Source organism: Callospermophilus lateralis, chromosome X, assembly GCF_048772815.1.
Source record: "Callospermophilus lateralis isolate mCalLat2 chromosome X, mCalLat2.hap1, whole genome shotgun sequence".
NCBI classification, from domain to species: domain Eukaryota; kingdom Metazoa; phylum Chordata; class Mammalia; order Rodentia; family Sciuridae; genus Callospermophilus; species Callospermophilus lateralis.
Genome location: NC_135325.1, coordinates 4,249,109 through 4,270,200, shown reverse-complemented (window position 1 = coordinate 4,270,200; position 21,092 = coordinate 4,249,109). Strand labels below are relative to the sequence as shown.

General features: G+C 35.9%; 1 protein-coding gene across 4 annotated transcripts in view; it reads right to left on the bottom strand.

The window, feature by feature from the left end:
• Positions 1-224: 224 nt before the first annotated feature.
• Positions 225-21,092, bottom strand: part of Glra2 (glycine receptor alpha 2) — a 178,720-nt gene continuing 157,852 nt past the window's right edge. For 3 of the 4 annotated variants that reach the window (XM_077106899.1, XM_077106898.1, XM_077106901.1), the window contains exon 9: positions 225-503. In XM_077106899.1, coding sequence (XP_076963014.1) covers positions 225-503 — 279 coding nt within the window. Of the gene's footprint in view, positions 504-19,751; positions 19,761-21,092 lie in introns of all 4 variants that reach the window. The other variant, XM_077106900.1, reaches the window with a different exon arrangement.

Here is a 21,092-nt window from a genome sequence, read left to right as displayed (position 1 = left end):
GCTTACGTGATTCTGCAACACCTTAGTTTTGTGCAAACAGCTTTCTTCATTGCCCACGTAACTTATCTTTTTTTCCATGTAGGTGCCAGGAAACCCACCCCCATGATCTTCCCTCCCCCCCTCCCTTAATATTCTCCTCTGTCAAAGTGATATAAAGACAATTTCACTGTGTATTTACAAGCACAATACTTAGGCAAGAAGGTCCCAGGGTCTGTAGGGCACATCTATTTCTTGTGGACATCTTCATGCCGAATGATCTTGTACGTGATCCAGTAAAAGATATTGAAAATTAGGAAGGCCAGTGGGAAGGCAGCTCGAGATATTGTGTCAATCCTTTTTGCCCGGTCCACGAACTTCTTCTTGATGGCATCTGCATCTTTGGGGGGTTGTGGAAGCGGGTTGGCAGGTGTGGCCTTGACAGCTGTTCCATCTTTCACTTGGAGGCAATGACCCATCCCGTAACCACTGAAATTAAAACGACTTTCACGAGTAACATCTTCTTCCTGGTAGAATAAAGACAAAGGAAGCACAGATTGGCTATCAATCAAATTTCTTTGAAGAGGCTTAAAATCCTTTAGAAGTAAAAGGATAAATCACAGTTAACTGCTGGTGTAGGAGGCTTTTGGAATGGGGAATTCCCTTTCAAGTTTGACTCCATTATTCATGGAACAAATGCAGTTCATTAACTTTCCAGGCTAAGAAATTAAGGGTAAGAATAATGACTTTCTGGTCATTTTAATTAACAAACAGAAACACCTACACTATATTCAGTACTGACTTTCCCAAAATCTAGTTTGTGAATACATAGATTTAAATAGACTGTTTTAAAGCTAGTTCTCCAAATTCTAATATTACAATGTAAATCTATGAAGAGGACCATTCATCCATTCATTCATTAAAAAAGAAAAACACAACATTTCCTCAGTGCTTGGTAAGTGCCTGATCCCTAGTTAGGAAATTTTAGCATCATCACCCATCCACAAACCACTTCTCCAGTAACATTAGCTTTATATTGTTAAATCTGAGATGAACCCCTTAAAATGTACACTGGTTTCCTCTCTGGCTCTCTAGATTAAATATTCATTATTTGGTGTGAATATTTCTACCATGGCTAATTTTTTCCAGTGTTGACTTTTTTTAAAAATTTTTGTACTAAGGATTGAACTCAGGGGCACTAAACCACTGAGCCACATCCCCAGCCCTTTGTATTTTATTTAGAGACAGGGTCTCACTGAGTTGCTTAGCATCTTGCTTTTGCTGATGCTGCCTTTGAACTCTCGATCCTCCTGCCTCAGGCTCCTGTGCTGCTGGGATTACAGGTGTGTGCCACTGCACCCAGCTCCAGTGTTGACTTTTTTAAAATTTATATATGGAAGTGGAATGCATTACAATTCTAATTACACATATAGAACACATTTTTCATATCTCTGGTTGTATATGAAAGTATATTCACATCCAGTGTTGACTTTTAACATTGGCCAGTGAATCATCTCTACCATATTTAAAAGTGTCATTGGGATGTTGGGGATGTGCCTTGGCATGCCTGAGGCCCTGAATTCAATCCCTAGTGTCACAATAAATAAATGAATGTGCCATTTTAGCTGATATCAGTGATATTTTGTGTTATTTCTACATGAATAAGATAAAAGACTAAAAATTGTTTTTATTCTTAGGTGTAACGGGCAAATAGCCTTAGAGACATGTATATGGGATCTGCAAATGTAGTTGGGTCAAAGGGGAAGTTGAATGGTGGGTTGAAAAGGTGGGATTGAAATGATCTGCTTAGTACAAACTTACCTTTTAATAGCCATTGATTGAATCTTCTTTTGTAACTAGATCACTGCCTTTCACAATATTATGCAACCCCTTGCTGAATGCTTTACCTTGGCAGATAATAATCATTGTCATGTTTTGCATAATGCAAGAAACCTACTATTTACTTCATTTCATCAATGTTAACTGCATGTCAGTAATGCCTTCAGGCATAAAAGGTATCCTAAATGCAGAACTTTTAACATAATATTAATGAAATTCAACTGTAACCCAAATGGGGTGGAAGGACAAACTGTATCATATATATTGAAATGAATTTTATAAGGTCAACAGAAGATCCTAGTAGAGGTAAGGAAGGTGAGAAGAAGTATTTCAGTTTATTCTGTGAAGAATGAGGAGTGAGAGAACACATGGTTTAAAGAGAAATGCAAGAATTTTATGATGATTTGATTAGATTACAGTATATGTACTCAGATTGATGACTGCAAAGTCCAGAAAGGAGGACAGATTGGCTTCCATGTGGATCACTTAACTAGATTAGTAGTCAGGTGCTGCTTCTCTCTCCATGTGAGTTACATGCAGCCTGAAAATGAAGAAGAGAGTTCAGAAGAGTTCTTGAGGCCCTTAGTTTATTGACATTAACTGCTGTGATCCAGTACTTCTGGTGAGGCCAGCTGTAAACATAGCTGAATATTGCATTGCCACCTGACAATGATTTAGAATTCGAGTTGCTAGATACTCCATGTCACCCTTTGCCATGTAGATCTGGTCTCTATACAAATTTGGGTAGAAAACACAAGGCTTATTTACTTGATAGGTTAGAAGTTCTTATTAATGAATGAATCTAGTGCTACCAATAAAAGACATTAATTATAACATTTAATCAGCCCGTTTCTAATTAAAAAAAAACTCAGGCCATAGCTCTTGTAAAAATTAACTGTGAAATAAAGCCATTTTTGGCAATAATTTTATTTGTTTTATACAAGGTACTCTCTGTTCAAGGTATTCTCTCTCATTTCTAAATAAAATATAATAAAGATGTGTCATTCAGCAATTTATTATTGAGTGTTGACTCTATGGCAAGCATTGTGCTTAGTTCTGGGATGAAGTTGATGAAGTTGTACAAAGGCTCTACCTGCATGAGCTTTCAGAATCCAGTGGAAGAGGCTAACCTAAATGCGTTATCATATAAGGAAGCTGGCAAAGAACACTCAGCCTGACATCTGAGTATTTCCCTGTGCACAGCCATATAAACTCAACAATGAAGACTCAAATAGGACTCAGATTCAAATATTAAATCTATTTTCTTTTCTTTTAAAATGTGAATGATACATTTTATGGAAGCAAAAGTTTCAAATAAGTGAAGTTTTATAAAATGTGGAATAAATAGATATGTTAATCATTATAATGTCATCATGACCATCCAAAAATTTATTCAGTGCTTAAAAAGAAAGGAAGCAAACAGGTCATTAGGAGGAGGGGCATTGCTTGTGATATGGGTTATACACAGTCTTGAACATTTTAACAACTAATTAGATCTTAACCAGTGTGTGAGTGAAGTAGAAATGGTGTCAGTTTGTTTAGCAGAGAGAAATCTACACTGGGAATTTGAATATTTGGGTAGTAGGCCTGAATCTAAGGTCAATAAACTATGTTGACTTTATGCAAATTACTTATTTTTTTTCAAGACCTTCAGGGACCTCATGCCAAGAAAGTCCAGCATGCCCTAGAGCAGTGGGTATTGGTTCTGGTTGCTGGAGAACTTTAAAACAATAATACACACACACACACACACACACACACACACACACACACATACTTCTCCAATCCTCTTTCAAATCAAAGGAATCAGAATCCATGAGGATTACAATTTAGGATCTAAATTTTTAAAAAGCTAGTGATCCTAGTGTAAAAGGTTGGAGGCCAGTGGCCTCGAGGAGTTCTAATGCCCATCTCTAAAATGCATAACCCATTCTATATTATTAAATCTAAACTTACTTTTCAAATGGAAACAACTCCTCAACAAACATTTCCCCTTATTTGCCTAGTTTATGGTGCTTTTTTCTCTTTCCATATTAGTAGAATCTTGCAAATTACTCTTCTCATATCTAAAAACATTTCAGAAACTCATTATTAAACATATAGTTCACTGTTTGAATGAGATAAGATTCTTTTAGATTCTTGAGCCCCTAAAGAAATATAAAGGGTGGTACCTTATTATCAGCACATGAAACAAAAGGAAACCTAAATATATACATCAAATGTTTATTTTCAGACTGACTCATTAATTTAATTTCTATAGCCTTTCCCCCACATACTGTGAATGCACAGCTGAAGAGATTAACTCATTCAATTAACTACTAGAGCTAGAATAGAAGGATGCTAGGTTAGAATATCATTATTTTGTACAATAAACTGTAGGTGCTTAATAAATGTTTGCTGAAGAGTGAGCAAAATGGAATTTTAAGGTATTCCCTATGCTTTAAAATGCTCTCTTCATTCATCCAACAGTATTTCAAATTATGTTTCTGAGCATAGTTACAGTTAATTAAATCAATTCTTTAAAATTCTCCACCACAAAAATAAATCTGTTGCAGGTACAAATTATCCATTTAATTTCTAATATGTAGGAGATTTGAATGCTAGTTAAGAGTCTTCTTATTTACCATTATGAATCATTCAATGCCTATTAAATATATAAGCTTAAATTATCTACATAAAAGGGTATGGTTTTGATTCAGAAAACATATCTGCAACCAATTTTAATATTGTGTATTACATTGAGTGACTAAATGCCTTTCTAGAAGGTTTAGAGTAAAATGCTATGATAGTATGGTAAGATTCCTATATGAGGACAAAATGAAGATGGGCTTTGGGTCATGGATAATGGAAGCTAAAATAAAGAGCAATCTATAGGCACAGCTTAGTTGAGCATATTCACAGGGAGAGTCTCATCTTCCCAGTAAGGAAAGAATTTTAGGTGTATGTGTTCAGTTTTTCTAATGAGCTAGGAACCCAATTAGTTAATTATTTCTGCTTATCCACCATCTCCATTTACTAATCAATAAACACTTCTAGATGACCCTGTTTTGTTATTCACTGATTTGTTAAATTCCTACAGAAAATGAATCTTCTGGTCAAAGTTTTATTGTATGTAATTTCTGTACCCTACTTTGATAAGATCTGAAATCCTGTGTTCTGTAGGAAACACTGCTATGGCGCTATGTAATTCATTTGAGATTATCTACTTTAATTCATTTTGTGCATCAGTTTTACTTATTTTAAAATGTACTCATTTTTGTGTTTGGAATAACTCCTATCTAAATGTGAAATTAGACCTAAAGCTCACAAGAATTTCATTATAGTGAATTGTTTGCTAAAAGAAATGATTTCAATATAATTAAGGACATGGTACTTATGAAATAAAAGATTTTAGTTGAACCAATATCTTGGGTTTTTCTTTTATGCCCTAGCAAGAAGAAAATAAATGATTCCTTAAATCAAGTCAGGAGCAAGTTCTTTCTATTGCATCTCTCATCCATATTCTTTGATTGGATTGAGTCTCTTTTCTGTTAGGAACAGGAAATCACTCAGTTGGAATTGGAGATTGTAGTGATCCTCAGTCAATGCAAGGTCATAATGGAATCTCTAGTTATCCTTTGGAAACAGCACAAGTCCAAACAGTCCAAACTTTTCAATGAAAAGTTCCCTCTAGCAAATTATGGCTGGGTGATGTTTATCAATAAACTTGACCATTTTTAAAAATTAAATTATTTATTTATTCTAATTTATTATACATGATGGCAGAATGTGATTCATTTCATATTACACATATAGAGCACAATTTTTCAAGTCCTGATTGTACCCAAACTATTTTCACACCATTTGTGTCTTCATACATTACACAGATTAATGATGTCTAACTTATTCCACCATCATTCCTACCCCTTTTCCCCCTCCTTTCTCCTCCTTCCCTTTTATGAGTCAGTATCCTCATAGGCTGGGGCTGTAGCTCAGTGGCAGAGTGCTTGCCTTGCTTGTGTAAGGCATTGGGCGAACCCAGCACCACATAAAAGCAAACAAATAAAATAAAGGCATGCTGTCCATCTACAAGTACAAAAGAAATCTCAAAAAGGAGGGGGGGGAGCTGGGGATATAGCTCAGTGGGTAGAATGCTTGCTTCATATGCACAAGGCCCTAGGTTCAAACCCAAGTACCACCAAAAATAAACAAACAAACAAACAAATAAATAAATAAATAAATAAAACCTAAAAACTTGACCAATTCTATTACCTAGATGTGAGTAAGAGGAATGACCTTGGCAAATTTTTCTCAATTCTTGGCACCTCAATTTCTTTCTCCATAATATAGGGCCTTGTGAATATATGTAAGTAATAAATAGATATCATTTATTGATTATGACTATGTACCGTGCACTTAAATCCAGTCATTTCCTTTTACTAAACCAATGGTGCAGCTCACATTTCCTAGGAAAATTGAGGCCAAAAGAAGTCATGTTCAAAGTTATGTAGCTAATAAATGGTGAAGCTGAGATTCAAATTCATGTCAGTCTGATTCTAAAACTGTTTGATTCCAAAGACCCTACAAATCTTTGATTTGTATGAATTGTTGCCCCTATCAAGCCCCTAATGGCTTCTATTCAAGATTATGGATGAAGATTCTCGGTGAGCTTTGCAGACTGAAGTTGAAATAAAGAAAAGCAAATATAGTCTCTTGTTGCTTAATGACGTGGTAAAATGAACTAAAACTATCAAAGTGTCATTTGGGCATATTATGAAAGGCAGTGTTTCCACAATAAAATCATATCAACAGATCATCTATTTTTCAATGGAGGATGTTTGAATCATTGATTTTTGAAAAAAGCAGTTCCTGGGATTCATTTCTTAAGCACATGCCATTTATTTATTCATATTTTTAGCAAATACTTATCAGGCACCTATTATGTATTTCTGATATGTGGTAGCAATACAGCAGTGAACAAGAAAAGTCTCTGGTGTTTTGATGTTTAAATTCTAGTGGAAAAAAAAACAGTATCTCTCTCTCTCTCTCTCTCTCTCTCTCTCTCTCTCTCTCACACACACACACACACACACACACACACACACACACACACAGGCACATACACATTTGTTAAATGTTGTCCAGGTAAACTTCCAGCTTCAACCTCTAGATGAATGATAATGCCATTCAATGAGGAGAAAACACTAAAAGAGGATCATATTATGTGGGGTAAGATAATGCTGTGATGGGGGTACCCTTGATACATTCAGATGGAGATGTGAAGTAGGTGACTGGAAGGACATCCTGGGTTTTGAGCTACATTTTATTTCAAACCCTGTGATCAGTTTCACCTATGGAAATCTTTTGTAAATTATTATTTATTTCTCCTTATCCAGAAAGTAAGATAACAATACCAAAAATATCTTTCCATTTTACTATTCTTGTAAGTGTGCATTTAATATTGCAGGTCTTGGTAGTGGAGGTAAATATGTTTTGCACATGGAAGAGAAATGAATTTTTGTGGCAAGTGGTTGGGATATGGCAGAATATATTTGTAAAAAAATGGCCTCTACCATATCTCCCATCCATATTTTTTTCTTCATTGTGACTTTGAAGCTCCTCCTACTGAAAGTTAGGAGTCTGTATCTCTTCACCTTGAACATGGGCAGGTTTGTGACTTGTTTGTAACTAAAATATGCAGTGGAGTAACATTGTATGACTTCGAATGCTAGTTCATAAAAGATGACATAGCTTCTGCCTTGTTCATTGGCCACTATGCTGGAAGAAAGTCAAGCCACATGGAAAGGCCATGTGTAGGTATTCTTATACCTTATAGTCTTATAATTTTTCCAATCTAGTTACCAGACATGTAAGTGAACATGACTAACATCAGCTTCTTAATCTTCCCAGCTGAGACCTCATACAAATACCAGAGACAAGTCATCCCCACTCTGCCCTTTCCAAATTCCTAAGCATAAGAAGGTGTTGATTGTTTTGTGCCATTAAATGTGAAGTGATTTATTATGCACAGTAACTGGAAGAGGGTTTTTGAGTCATCATTGTACCAAAGTTTACACTTCCAACAGCTAGGTATCCAAACCTAGAATCCTTGGAATAAATTAAGAAATATTATAAATGTATAGGATTGAATGTGTTCCTGATTGAATCCTGGCTTTTCCAATTTAAAAGTAGAAGTAAAAATGTATCCAAGTACATGTTGGTGAAAAACACTCTGTAAACTATGGGTAATATGGCCAATGGTCCTTTCTGAAATGAGCTGCCTATATCTTCTCTTAGCTGTCTGAGATGCAGTTTCACTACCTAAAGCTTCAATATCCACCCTGCTATGGGAATTATATCATTGAACAACTAGCAGCACTGTAATATAATGTGTTGTTAATAGGGGTTTAACAACACATTATATTATTATTATTATATTGTATATTATTATATTTTATATTTATTATATTATATTATATTATTGTTCCCATTTGAACAATTAACATCTGGACTTCCTAATAAAGAATATGTGATCAAACACTCTGGACTTTGTAACTAAAATATGCAGTGGAGTAACATTGCATGACTTCGAATGCTAGTTCATAAAAGATGACATAGCTTCTGCCTTGTTCATTGGCCACTATGCTGGAAGAAAGCCAAGCCACATGGAAAGGTCATGTGTGGGTATTTCCACTATTGTCTTCAAACAATGAGGATGAGTTCCTGGGAGTGTATAAAAGTCTGTAGTCCTATTCCCTAGGACATTGCCTGGTTCCTAATAGTTATTCAGTAATCATGTTGGAATATTTCTCTTGATTCTGGGTAAGGGCTCGGAAAAGTAGTGCTTCCTGGGGAAGGGGAGGGGATAACCATCATCTCTTAGCTGCTATCTTTCTCTTTACCAATCTCAGACCTTTCTGCATCCTCTAGATCAATCTTCCTCCCAAGGAACTTCCATCTCATCCCTCTCACTCCAGATTTAGTCTCCTTGATATCTCCTAGGAGTAGAGGAAAATACTGGGCTTAAATCCAAAGGCTTGAGTTAAATTCACATATTTGTGAGTTTGGGACTATGTCTCAAATGTTTTGCTCTTCTGTTTCCTCCTCTTTAAATTGAAGAGCTTGCACATTTAGTATTTTTTATAAGTTTGTGAGTACAGGAGTATAACACTAGTTAATATGTTGCCTTGAGACTAATCTCTAGCTAGTTGATATGTTTAAGACTTTCTGACCTACTAGGGAATAGACTGCATGAAAATAAGTCTTTCCTACCCCTACCCTGATACCTTCTTCCAGAGTCAACCTCATAGGCATGCACACTATGCAGTTACACAGGAACCAATGCTTGTAAGTGTCCTGTCGTTGGTATAATGCTCTGCTATAGCCATCTTGAAATAATGTGTTTTGAACAAAGACTCCACCCCACATTTTCATTTTGCACTGGGTCACACAAATTATGAAGCCATCCCTGCCTTATGCTGCAGCAGAATTGGTGGTATTGGTTCACTGCTTCCATTTCAAGGCTTAATAATTTTCTAGTTTCTCATCTCCAACTCTCCTTTGTGTGACATTCAAGAACTCCCATGTCCTGCCTCATACCTCCTTCTTCCATTGGGTTTCATGAACTTTGACTTTATTCAATTGCTTCCCTTTGCATTGATTTGCACCTCTTTTCAACTAGTGTGCTCCTTCATGTCCTTTCTGACTTCACTCTGCATCTTCCTAGTCAGGATGTCTTTCTTGACCTCTGAACCTGGGCCATTTTTTCCTAAGCTGCTGTAGCAAATGGCACATGCCTCCCTAACAAAACTTACTGCTTCTTTTTAAAATCAGATATTTAAGAACTGAAATTGAATTCCACACATGTATGAGTTTGCCAGAATGAACCCAATGACTATATATAACTATAAAGTTCTAATTTTGAAAAAAAAATCATCTATTTACATGCCAGCCTCTTTCATGTAACTTTCATATAACCAAGACGGGGTCCTTGATTATTTTGATATTCCTAGTACCTAGAACAACACTTGACTGAAACTTCTTACACTGAATGTTCTTAAATGAATGGTAGAACAAAATCTTTTGTTACATGAAAATCCATCTTATTCATAGATTGCTTATTTATGCCTATTTTTGCATATTGGGTTGATATAAAATTAGGGAAAAACCTAAATTCAACAATGTCACTTAAGAATAAAAATATTTATGATTTATATTTGAAACATTGTCCATTTGTTTGGCACACTGATAAGCTAGTGAGCAGCCAGGTAGTATGAAAATTAGATCTACTTTATTAACAATCTTGGAAGAAAATGTATACTCCTCTGCAAAATAATATGGAATAGACAGATCCTCCAGAATATAAAGAAATACTTTTTTAAAAATATTTTTAGTTGTACTTAGACACAATACCTTTATTTTATTTATTTATTTTTTGATGTGGCGCTGAGGATAGAACCCAGTACCTTGTATGTGCTAGGTGAGTGCTCTACAGCTGAGCCACAAACCAGCCTCTAAAGAAATACTTTTGTGCATCTATTTTCAAATAAAAAAATAAAGGTAAGTAAATGAAAGCATGTACTGGATATATAAAAGTATTTCACCAAATAGATTAGGCTTCATAACTTATCACCCATAGCAAAAACTAAGATGTATTTGTTTAATATTAGGGAACTTGAACTCATATGCCATCCATTTAAATTTGGCAAAGATAGAGAAATTCCTATAAATCTATGGTTATTACCAAATATCAGTTTTAAGTCTTGAAGTTCTAATCAGTGGAACATTATCTTTACAAATCTCTTTTAAAATTAATGTCTATACTGTGGTACTGTGTACCATGTAGCTTTCATTACATAAAATCTTCTTTGCTTCAATCACACATTATATTATTTTTTATTAAAAATTACCATCAGGGCTTTTAATTCATGTCAAGCCTTTAACAGGTGCAAATTTGTGCACAAGGGTGGACAAACAGAACAGTTACGTTATGAACAGGAATTTTGGAATCAATATTGCTGCAGTCTACAGATGGAAGGAACACAGGCATAGGAGGTTGAGTTGTGCTAAAGCTACCTAGTTACCCACCAACACCCATTCATTTTCTATTTCAATGGTGGATTGTCCTTTAGTTTAGTGTTGCTTAATTGCAGTATTATTGGCATTTGGGGCCAGATGTTATTTGTTATCAGGAATGAGCTTTGCACTCAGGATATTTAGCTGTATCCCTTGTTTCTACTCAATAGATACCAGTAGCATGTCTCTTCCTCTAGTTGTGAAAACCAAAAATGTCTACATTTGTCCAGTATCTCCTAGAGGAGCAAAATCATTCCTACTTGATAACCCCTGTTTAGTTGGTCACATGTATGCACACGGACAGACTGCATTTTCTAGCCTCCTATGCATCTATGTGAGACTATGCAACATATCAAGTTTCAGGATTTAAATCAGCTCAAGATTCAAGGCAGTCTAGTCACTTTTTGCCACCTCTAACATTATATACTGGTCTGAGCCACCCCATAGTGGCTTTTAGATAACCAGCTTCTACATTCTTTCTCCCAACAATAATGTCTACTTTGAACATAGCAACTAGAGGGATCTTGGTGTAATGTGAATTAAGTCTGGTCTTATTCAGCTCAAAACTCTCCAGTGCCTCTCATTCAAAGGTTCTTTTAATGTCCCTTTCACATTTCAGACTTCAAATCTTGCTGTTCCCCTTCTCCCCAGAGATCAGCAAACATTTTCTATAAAGGACTAGATAGTGAATTGTTTAGATTTCATGGACCATGCAATATCTGAAGCTCATATGTTTTAAATATATTTTTGAATCTAATTTTCTATATAAAATTTATACTTCATTGTACTTTGGACCATGTCTTACCTATAACACCATAATTTTAATAGATTAGAAGTAATTGTTTAATTGTTTTTCTTTCTGCTTGTGATCTATAAAGCAGAAATATTTTCACTTGATATCAGATGCAGTCTGAGAGAGTAGCTTAAAATTGATAACAAAGTTGCTATGTTTTGATTTCTCAAGAGAGTATCTATGCCTTGCATATGGAAATTCCTTCCTAATAGTTTCTGTCAATTCTGCTCTAGGTAGAGTGCTCAGAAGACACATTAAATTTGAAGAAGCATGAATGTGAACATTTTCCATCTGGAATATGAGTTGTTAGATTATTAACATCATTTGCCATCTGTTCTGGGTTCAAATTGAACATTGAGAGTGGAGAGAGAGGTGATCAGGGAATGAACCCATTACTAAACACAAAACAGTAATAGCAATAGCATCAATGATAAATCACACCAAGAATTTGCTTGTTTTCTAATTTGGATAATCCTGACTGCCAAATTCTCCAAGCCATCATCATGCCTCAATCTCTCTGTGTATACTGTATTTACACACTTGGTGTCAAAGTGAGCATCGTGCAGCGTTATCTGTTCATTTCCCAGAATTCTCTTCTTGATTGGTATTGGGTTAATGTTTGGCAGTGAGATAATTTGGGAGATTTAGAAGGTGGAAAGTACCAGAGCCCATTATTATTGGGAATCACTTGTTGTCAGATGAGGCTGCTTTGTTAGATACAGTGGTATTCCTGAACTTTCTAAGGGCTCCTGACTTATGGTCCCAATTTGGTGGCTACACATTGTGGTGTCTCAAGATTTTCCTGTGAGCATCTGCTTTCCAACCCAGAATTTTAGGTGCAAGTCTCATCTTTTAATAATTGTCTTTTAGATCTTCATTCTCCTGGTTATTCCCACATTCATATAAATCCTGATTATTATATTAAACCCCTATTTTGGCACAAGTTTAGTGTCTCTCCTTTCCTGACAAAACCCATATGGATGCACATATTCTGGTACTCCATACTTTTAACTACAAAACATTGAATTACTTCAAGTTACTATAGTTTTCTTCAATTAAGATGTATTGAATATCATAATGTGGCACGAATTTGGAAAGAAACAAGATAACAGCATCTTTTCCTTAAAGTCAAAATGAATTTGGAGGAGCCTGTCTAGAACATATAGCCAGTAATTTGCAACTGGGATATATTTGGTTCTGTAGGGGACATTTGGCAATGTCTGAAGACATTTTTCATGGTCACAATGAGAGGCAAGTATTCTATTGGCATTTAGTAGGTAGATCCCAGGGTATTATTAAACATTATGTAATACATAGGCAACCCCCATTGGAACACATGAATTATCTAGCCTTGAATATCAATATTCTGAGGCTGGGAAATCCTGCTATAGACAGATGATTGTAACATAATGTGATATCTGCTATGGTAAAGGAATGCACAGGCCACCAGATACTATGGAAGAAGAAATGCTATGCTAGAGTAATTAAAGGAAAGCTAGTTGTCACTCTTTCCATAATAAATGTACTGCCTCCAAAGAATATACATGAATATCATGGATATGTTATAGACTAACCATCCTTGTAAAGGGAGCCTCATTTTAACTGATCCTGTTTTCCAGTGCCATTACAGTGTAGCTCACATGTACTATCTCTACCTCTGGCTAGGAGTTAGTGTCTCTTAATTATCTTGCATCTTAGGGATTCATTCAGTATCAAAGAGAGAATCTCATTGATACTCCAGTTTATAGACTGTTCTCCATAAGTCATTGGATAAAATAAGGGCTGGGTCATAAGGTTCAAACAGGACAGATTAAGGGCAGGGTAAATGGTAAGGGAGTGCTTCCAGAGTAGTGAATGTTTCTGAAAGCATACCACACAAAGAATTGTTAAAGGAACAAGAAAGTAAAGTCTGGAAAAGAGATGAGCCTGGCTTATATGACAGGTATATTCAAAAGAGTGAAGGGATTTTATGAATTCAGATTCACATTTATACTAATGGCTCCAAGGGACCTAATCAGAAATAATTGGCTGACATTACAAGGAGACAGAATACAACTCAATGTGGTGATGAACCTTTAACAACTGTATTACTAAATCTGGTACATACCTTTGGAAGGTCATCGATTCCTTGTTGCTAGAGACAGTCAAAATTTTAACCATTTGTTGGAGATGTTGGATGGTTTAGGTAACTATGTGACCATTTAGATATCTTCTGTTTGTGGGAGTCTGCGACTTGGTGTGAAAATTACTGATGTAAAAAGTCTAAGAGGGCAAACCACATTGAAGGCAGTGCCTCAAGTACAGGAAAGATGTAATCAGTATGCCATGTACAGCTGCAACCTTTTTTGACCTCCCCAAAGGTTCTAGATGTTTGATCCAGTTTTGAGACACCCTGCTCTAATTTCTCTGTCAAGTATCTTTCACTTGTTTAATATTATATTTAATCATTTCCTAGGGTTTCAGTTAAGCAGCAAGTCCTTTGCTGCTGCTATAATTTTGAAGAAGATTCTAATATAAAATATTTAAAATATAGAGTATAGGATAAGAAAAGCCCCCCAAATAGTAACATGTAACCTCACATTATGTAAAGGATTAGACATTAAATTGGGAGTATTTTTAGAGTCCAACAACCATATTCATGGAGTTATCTTTATTATATCCAAGTTTTTTTTTTCAGTACTGGGGATTGAACCTAGAGCCTCACCCATGGTAGACAAACATCCTGTCATTCAGCTACAGCCCCAGCACTCCTCCTTTTGAGAGGAGATCTTGCTAAGTTGCCCAGGCTGACATCAAACTTGCAATCCTCCTGCTTCAGCCTTATGCTATATTACATAGGTTGTATTGTTATATGTTTATAATAATACATAATAACCTATAATAGCCAATAATATCAGCCTTCCAAATACCACTTCTTTTTTTCCCCTCTTCCCTCCCACTGCTCAATTTCTGCTGGAAGGAGCACAGAGAAAAAGGAGTCAAGGCTGTTGGCAGTCAAAGTTTAGAGAGTTGTTTGTTTCTGCAGGGAGCTCAATAAACTCAAGAACTGAGAACTCAATAAGATCACCTCTATGTTTGTCTTGCCCTTGATGTCTTCCTACAAAATGGAAGAACCAGGTTAAATTCATGCTGCAATCACCCAGGCTTGGCAAAAGTGTTAGGAGTTTTTGAACAGAGGGGCAATGAGGCATGTCCTAAGGGGTGAGATGTCTGTGGGCCATCACTTTATTGCTTTACACAGCTGTAGAACAAACATGGTTCTCCAGGTGAAAAAAAAAAAAAAACAAACATAATCCTGCTCTCTCTAGCCAATCTTACTTCCTTCTGAATTTGCATGATCCTCTTAAGCTAGCTTTTCTCTAATGAATAAGGACTATAGGCTCTGTTTTAAAATTAGCAGTTACTGAGGCAGGTGAACACTGTAAACAATCAGGAGGCACTTTCCTATTGCTTCTCCCAAGGACATTTAAACCAGTGGAGTGAACCAGAAACACAATCTATGCTCCTTTTTTTCTGGCTTATTATTTAGTTTTGCAGATCATTTGTGCCCTAGCTCTCCTCCACATTCTCTGCAGCAATTTGTTTGTTCATTAGCACTTCAGCTATGCCTCTTACAAATACCTCTTGCAAATAAAATGGAAAATAATTGATAAAATGAAGGTTCTTTCTTTTTGATAGAGCATCTGTAGTACATTTCCTAAATCTCCCCATGTCTCTGCTTCATTACTATGGTTACCAGATTTAAGACTTCAGACAGAAAACCTGTCTGTGGGTTCAGAGGGAAGATTGATTGTTGTAAACACAGAAGGCAGAGATTGATCACAGTGCGAGAATAACACCAGTTATCTGTTGATCTAATTGTTGACCAACTGAGTTTCTAGTTAAGAAAGTGTGTGTGAAGGTATGTAAGATAGTATTTGAGAGTCTGACTTCCTTTTCTTTTCAAAGATGCCAATGGAATAATCAAAGAAAAGAGAAAACATTATGTGTTTCTAAGAAGATATATTTTCAAAGAAAATGGACTTAACTTCTAGGTTAGTCTTGCTTTTTTCTCTCTGTGTGTCTTAATAAGGCACACATTATGCCCAGCTGAGGATGACACAGCTTTGACATTGAAGGCATAAGGCACTGAGTGATGACCCCACTGGGTCATGAGCATCACATTCCTCCAGTGGGGTGTGAGAGTGGGCTGGTAAGACAAGGGTAAGTGTCTTAGTTTTAGGGAGGTGCCAGCAGTTTGTACAAGGTACATACACCTCCTATCCCTGTCATTGTAACAACCAAATAAGCTATTATTTGTGTGCCTCTTGAGGGTATATGAGAAGGATTAAGCCAAAGAAGCACAGTGAGCCTGACCTGATCCACCCTGAAAGGACTGGTTTTCAAAATATTTTTGCTATGAAATACCATAATATTTCACTTATATGTGAAATCTAAAATAATCAAACTCATAGATGTAGAGATAGAATGGTAGTTTCCAGGAGATGGTAGGAGGGAGAAATGGAAAAATGTTGGTCAAGGGTTACAGCATTTCAATTATGCCAAGTAAATAAATCCTTGGGATTTAAAGTACAGTGATGTGACTATAGTTAATAATACTGTATTGTATACTTCAAATTTGCTAGGAGTATAGATCTTAAGTATTGTCTCCACAAAGAAAGAATGAAGAAAGAAATTGGCAACCATGTGAGGTGATGGATGTTTTAATTACTTTGATTATGATGTTTTATTATATAATGTGTGCATATATTAAATCAAGTTGTACTCCTTAAATATATGCAATTTTGTTGATTATATCTCAGTAAAGTTAGAAAAAAACAAAGACAGTAGTCTAATAATGCATACAACTCACTCTCTCTCTCTCTCTCTCTCTCTCTCTCTCTCTCTCTCTCTCTTTGCTACGACCTAAAATAGGAAACATATTTTCCATTACCAAACATACACATATACACGTACTCCCACACACCTTAATATATCCAAAGGAAAAAAATCAGAAAGTAGTAATTTTCCAAATTAAGATGCACTCTGATATTTTAATCCTTTCTCCCAGCTTTTATTCTTTCAAAAATGCTGCTGATGAGCACTGCACTGACTTCATGACCCCTCAATTTGAAAAGTACTGTACTAAATGTCACAATTGGTTTCTTTGCTGCTAGAATTCATTCCTTAAATATATCCTGAACATCTACCATATGATAGGAATGTACTAGCCATGGGGAAATCTAAAAGAGGGGCTTCTTGATGAAGAGCAGAGTCACACATTCTGTTTAAATTTAATGCAATGGTCACTCGTCATGCTTGAGAAAGCACAGGGATTTCACAAGAGTCTGTGAGTCCACCTCCTATGTGCCAGGCATTATGCTAGGCCCTGAACTCTTTCTACTGAGTCCTAGATTCTGTGTGTACAGCTTTTGATTGATTTTAGCAGTGAGACAGCTGTAAATACTCCTATGTTTTCAAGAGCTTCTCAGGAGTAGAAACCATCTTATAAGAAATAAGAACTAGTGTTCAGAGTTTCTGAATTCATTTTTCTGCCTATCTATTATCTGATTGCTTGGCTCCTGTATAAAAATGCAGACCCTACTGGCACAAATGACAAGGGCTTTTATAATCAGACTCTAATGGATTATTCTAGTTTTATTTTTCGTCATGTCTCATTACAGATACTATGTTTTAGCTGTTCTCTGTTCACTCAGTGGTTCAAACTTTTCCATTTTTCTAGGCCTTTCCATGTGTTATTCCTTCTGTCTAGTGATTCTCTTTGACTTTTGTCTCCTTGGTAAATTATAATTCAATCTTCTATCCTCAGCAAAAATAACAACACCTTCCAGGAGGTTCTCTTCCCTCCTGATTTCTGCCACCTTGGTTAAGGAGTAGCCACTACTCTTTTTCTGTTTTCTCCTAAGTGCTTGCATTTATTGTGTTGGTTTTAACATATAATTTTTAGTCTCTTTTACACTGAATATCAATTAAGGTAATAAAAAATCTAGTTTTAATTAAAGAACCAGAGGACATTTTACATGAACATGAGAAGACAAGTTTACATAAAGAGCTCCACTATACTATTCTATGTAACTGTCTATTGCTTTTCTCACAGATTTGTACTTTGGAGTAGAAGTCAGATTATCAGTGGGATGGAATCTGAAACACACATAGCTATACACATTTAAAGTGTCCTTTTTTAAAAAATGGCATTCTTATGATAGTTTAGGGATGGTTAGCTCACTTTTAGATCCCCAAGCTATGAATCCTGAGTAGAAACCAAAAATTCATTCAACAAACGTTTTTCAAGCACTTGTTATGTACCAGAAACCATGACAGGTTTTTCAGATTGAAAGACTAATGGGCTCTGCTGTTTAGAAAATTTCTGATGACATTTTCCTGAGGGTTTCAGAAATATAAGTGAAGGCAGGAGAAAGGAAATATTTGATGAGCATCGGATGTGTACAAAGCATCATTCTTTACATGTGTAATCTTGCTTATTCCTAACATAAAGCACATGAGAAAGTTTTATTAGACTCCTTTTACAGGTAAAGAAACTAAGGCTCAGAGTGTAATTAAATGGAAGAATTATTCTAGGAAAAAAGTGCTATAATGAAGCAAGTTAACAGGATACTTGGCTGGACTGAGGAAGGCTAACTTAATGATGTATTTTTGTAAGCTTTTAAAATCTGTCATAAAGGACATAAGTGTGAAAGAACATTTGGTGATTGTAAAATGAATTAAGGCATCTGAATTCTGGTTACCTGGAGCTGACTAGCTGACTGTACGACATTCAGCAATCCTTATAAACTACCAAACTATCCAATTGAAAGCATATTTATGCTCCAGAATAAGTTCATATGACTATTTAGAACTGTTGTTTTACTAAGATACCTAGGGGCAAAGTTCCATCATGTTAATAAAGGTGAAGTTCCTCACTCTATCATGGATTCTATTGAATGACATTTCAGATTGTCTCTTATGTATGTGAATACAGAGCTGAGAGGGCACCTTCTCAGAGTTACAGGAAAGGGTGTTGCATGAAGTTCATGCTTGGTTCCCAACATCAGAATGAGAAATCTATGCTACCTAAGAGGTAGTGCTTACTCTTCTTCAGAAAAACAAGGGCTAGAAGTGCATCTCAGTGGTAGAACTCTTGCCTAGCATGCAGAAGGCTTTGAGTTCATTCTCAGCTGTGTAAAACAAAGATCAAGTTACTGTTTGTGTTTGAAATTTTTCACAATTAAAAATAAAATTCAGTAAATAATTCAAGTAACTATTGTAATGAACTTAATATTTTATATAAAATGAAAAAATGATTTATTTAGAGCTTTGGATCATTTCCCATGTCTTAATAGTGTACCTTGTTTTAGATTGTGCGTATTGCAATGTGTATACATTTTCTAAGTGGACTTTTTGCAATATGTTCTACAGCATCACTTCTTAAGCTTTCATGCTTGCAGGTCCCCTGGCGATCCTTTCATAATGCACTTCCTCATTCTGTGGACCTGGGGTGGGCCTGAGAGGCTGAATTTCTGACAAGCTCCAGGTGATGCTGCTTCTTCTGGTTAACAGATGACATTTTAATAAGTGAGGCTTTAGAGCAGTCATTCTCAAACTGGACTGCATGTTGGAATCACCTGCAAAGCCTTAAAAAGCCAAGATGCAGCTGGTGCCCACCTATAATCCCAGTGGCTGGGGAGGCTGAGGCAGGAGGATCCAGAATTCAAAGCCAGCCTCAGCAATTCAGTGGTGCCCTAAACAACTCAGTGAGATTCTGTTTCTAAATAAAATAGAAAATAGGGCTGGGAATGTGACTCAGTGGTTTAGTGCTCCTGGTTTCACTTCCCAGTACCCCAAAACTCAAAGATTAATGGGTTCTCCCCAAAGGATTGAGATTTAATGGTATGGGCTTTGGTATTTTAAAAAGCTCCCCACTGTCTAATGTGTAGCCAGGATTGAGAACCCTGTTCTAGTGGGTTATTTCTTTCTAGAAAATACTGGAGCTAGTATCTAGTGTAACTTCTGTTGCTATAGGATAAATTCAGAAGTGACAAGAGTAAATGAAGTGGAAACATTCAATAACTTAACCTCATAATGTTTACACCCATGTCACCTTTGTGGAAAGCAATTAAATCAGGAATCCAACAAAATTCATGCCTCCATTATCAGTGCAAAGAATAATATTTTAGACCTCTTATTTGCTATCTGGTGTAAATTAAAAGAACTTTATGCAGAGTAAAAAAGAGCTTTCTTATAAAGGGGAAATTCCTAATTAAAGAGAATTTCTGACTAGATCATCTTTTGAGTCATACTCTAATTACTCCTGGCACAAATGACTTATTTGTTCAGAAGCTGGTTGCAGTCATGAAGCTAAGCCTCCCCCCACCCAAGAAAAACCTCAGTTCTCTGTATGTGTAGCATATCTCTGCTCCTTACATTAGGGTTTTCTAAATCTTAGCATTTTTTTACATTTGAGTCAGATGATTCTTTGCTGTAGGTGCCATACTGTGTATTGCAAGATATTTAGCAGCATTCTTGGGCTACCCACTAGATTCCAAAAGCATATGTAATCCCCATCCCCCAAGTCATGAAAACTAAAAATGCCTCCAGACATTACTGAATATCCCCTGAGCAGGAAAAAGTAGCTGTAAGTTGAGAACCACTACCTTAGATCAAAGGAGGCTACCTTGTCACTGACTCTCACTTTTATTTGGAAGTGAAGGTGTGGAAAGCTCTGATGTAAATAAGAGGTAGATCAGCAAAGTATGATAAGGCCATTTTCTGGTGAGCACTGAAAGAGTATAATTTTCATTACCTATTTTATCTGTATTTTATGTATTCCCAAGATGAGTTGAGAATAATTTACAGTAAATATTTCAACACCACATGAATTTTACAAATGTTGCTTCCTCCTTGAGAAAGAGACCTCCTCAAGAACTGGAAGTATACTCCCTTTCTAGGAATTGCCCCATGTTCTTCCTTTTTTCTTATTGACTTCTACAGCTTCATGAAGTTTCAAGCAGTTTTCATATTCTTAATTTCCCTTTTCTAATACAGAACTCTGTGCAAAATAAACATTAAAAATACTTGTTGAATAAATGAATTGTAGGATTGTTCAGCAGCTTAAAATGAAAAGTTAAGAAGACAGTTGCCATTTCCTTATACTCACTCTTGCATGGAGTCAGAATCATTTATTTTTCTAAATGGTTACCTTTGCCTCTGATGCTGCTTCATCAATCAGGTGGGAAATAACTCCAGATTTACTTAGTGTTTTGCCCAAACAAGAATCACAAGAACGAAACAAGAATAACATTGATAGAAGATAAATTAGTACTGTGATTAGGCAAACCCACATCACCAATGAAATGTTTGGGAAGCACCAGACTTCTCTCTCATTCAGTTTAATCTTTTTATCAGTTCATTTATGTTTAAATAACTACAACTT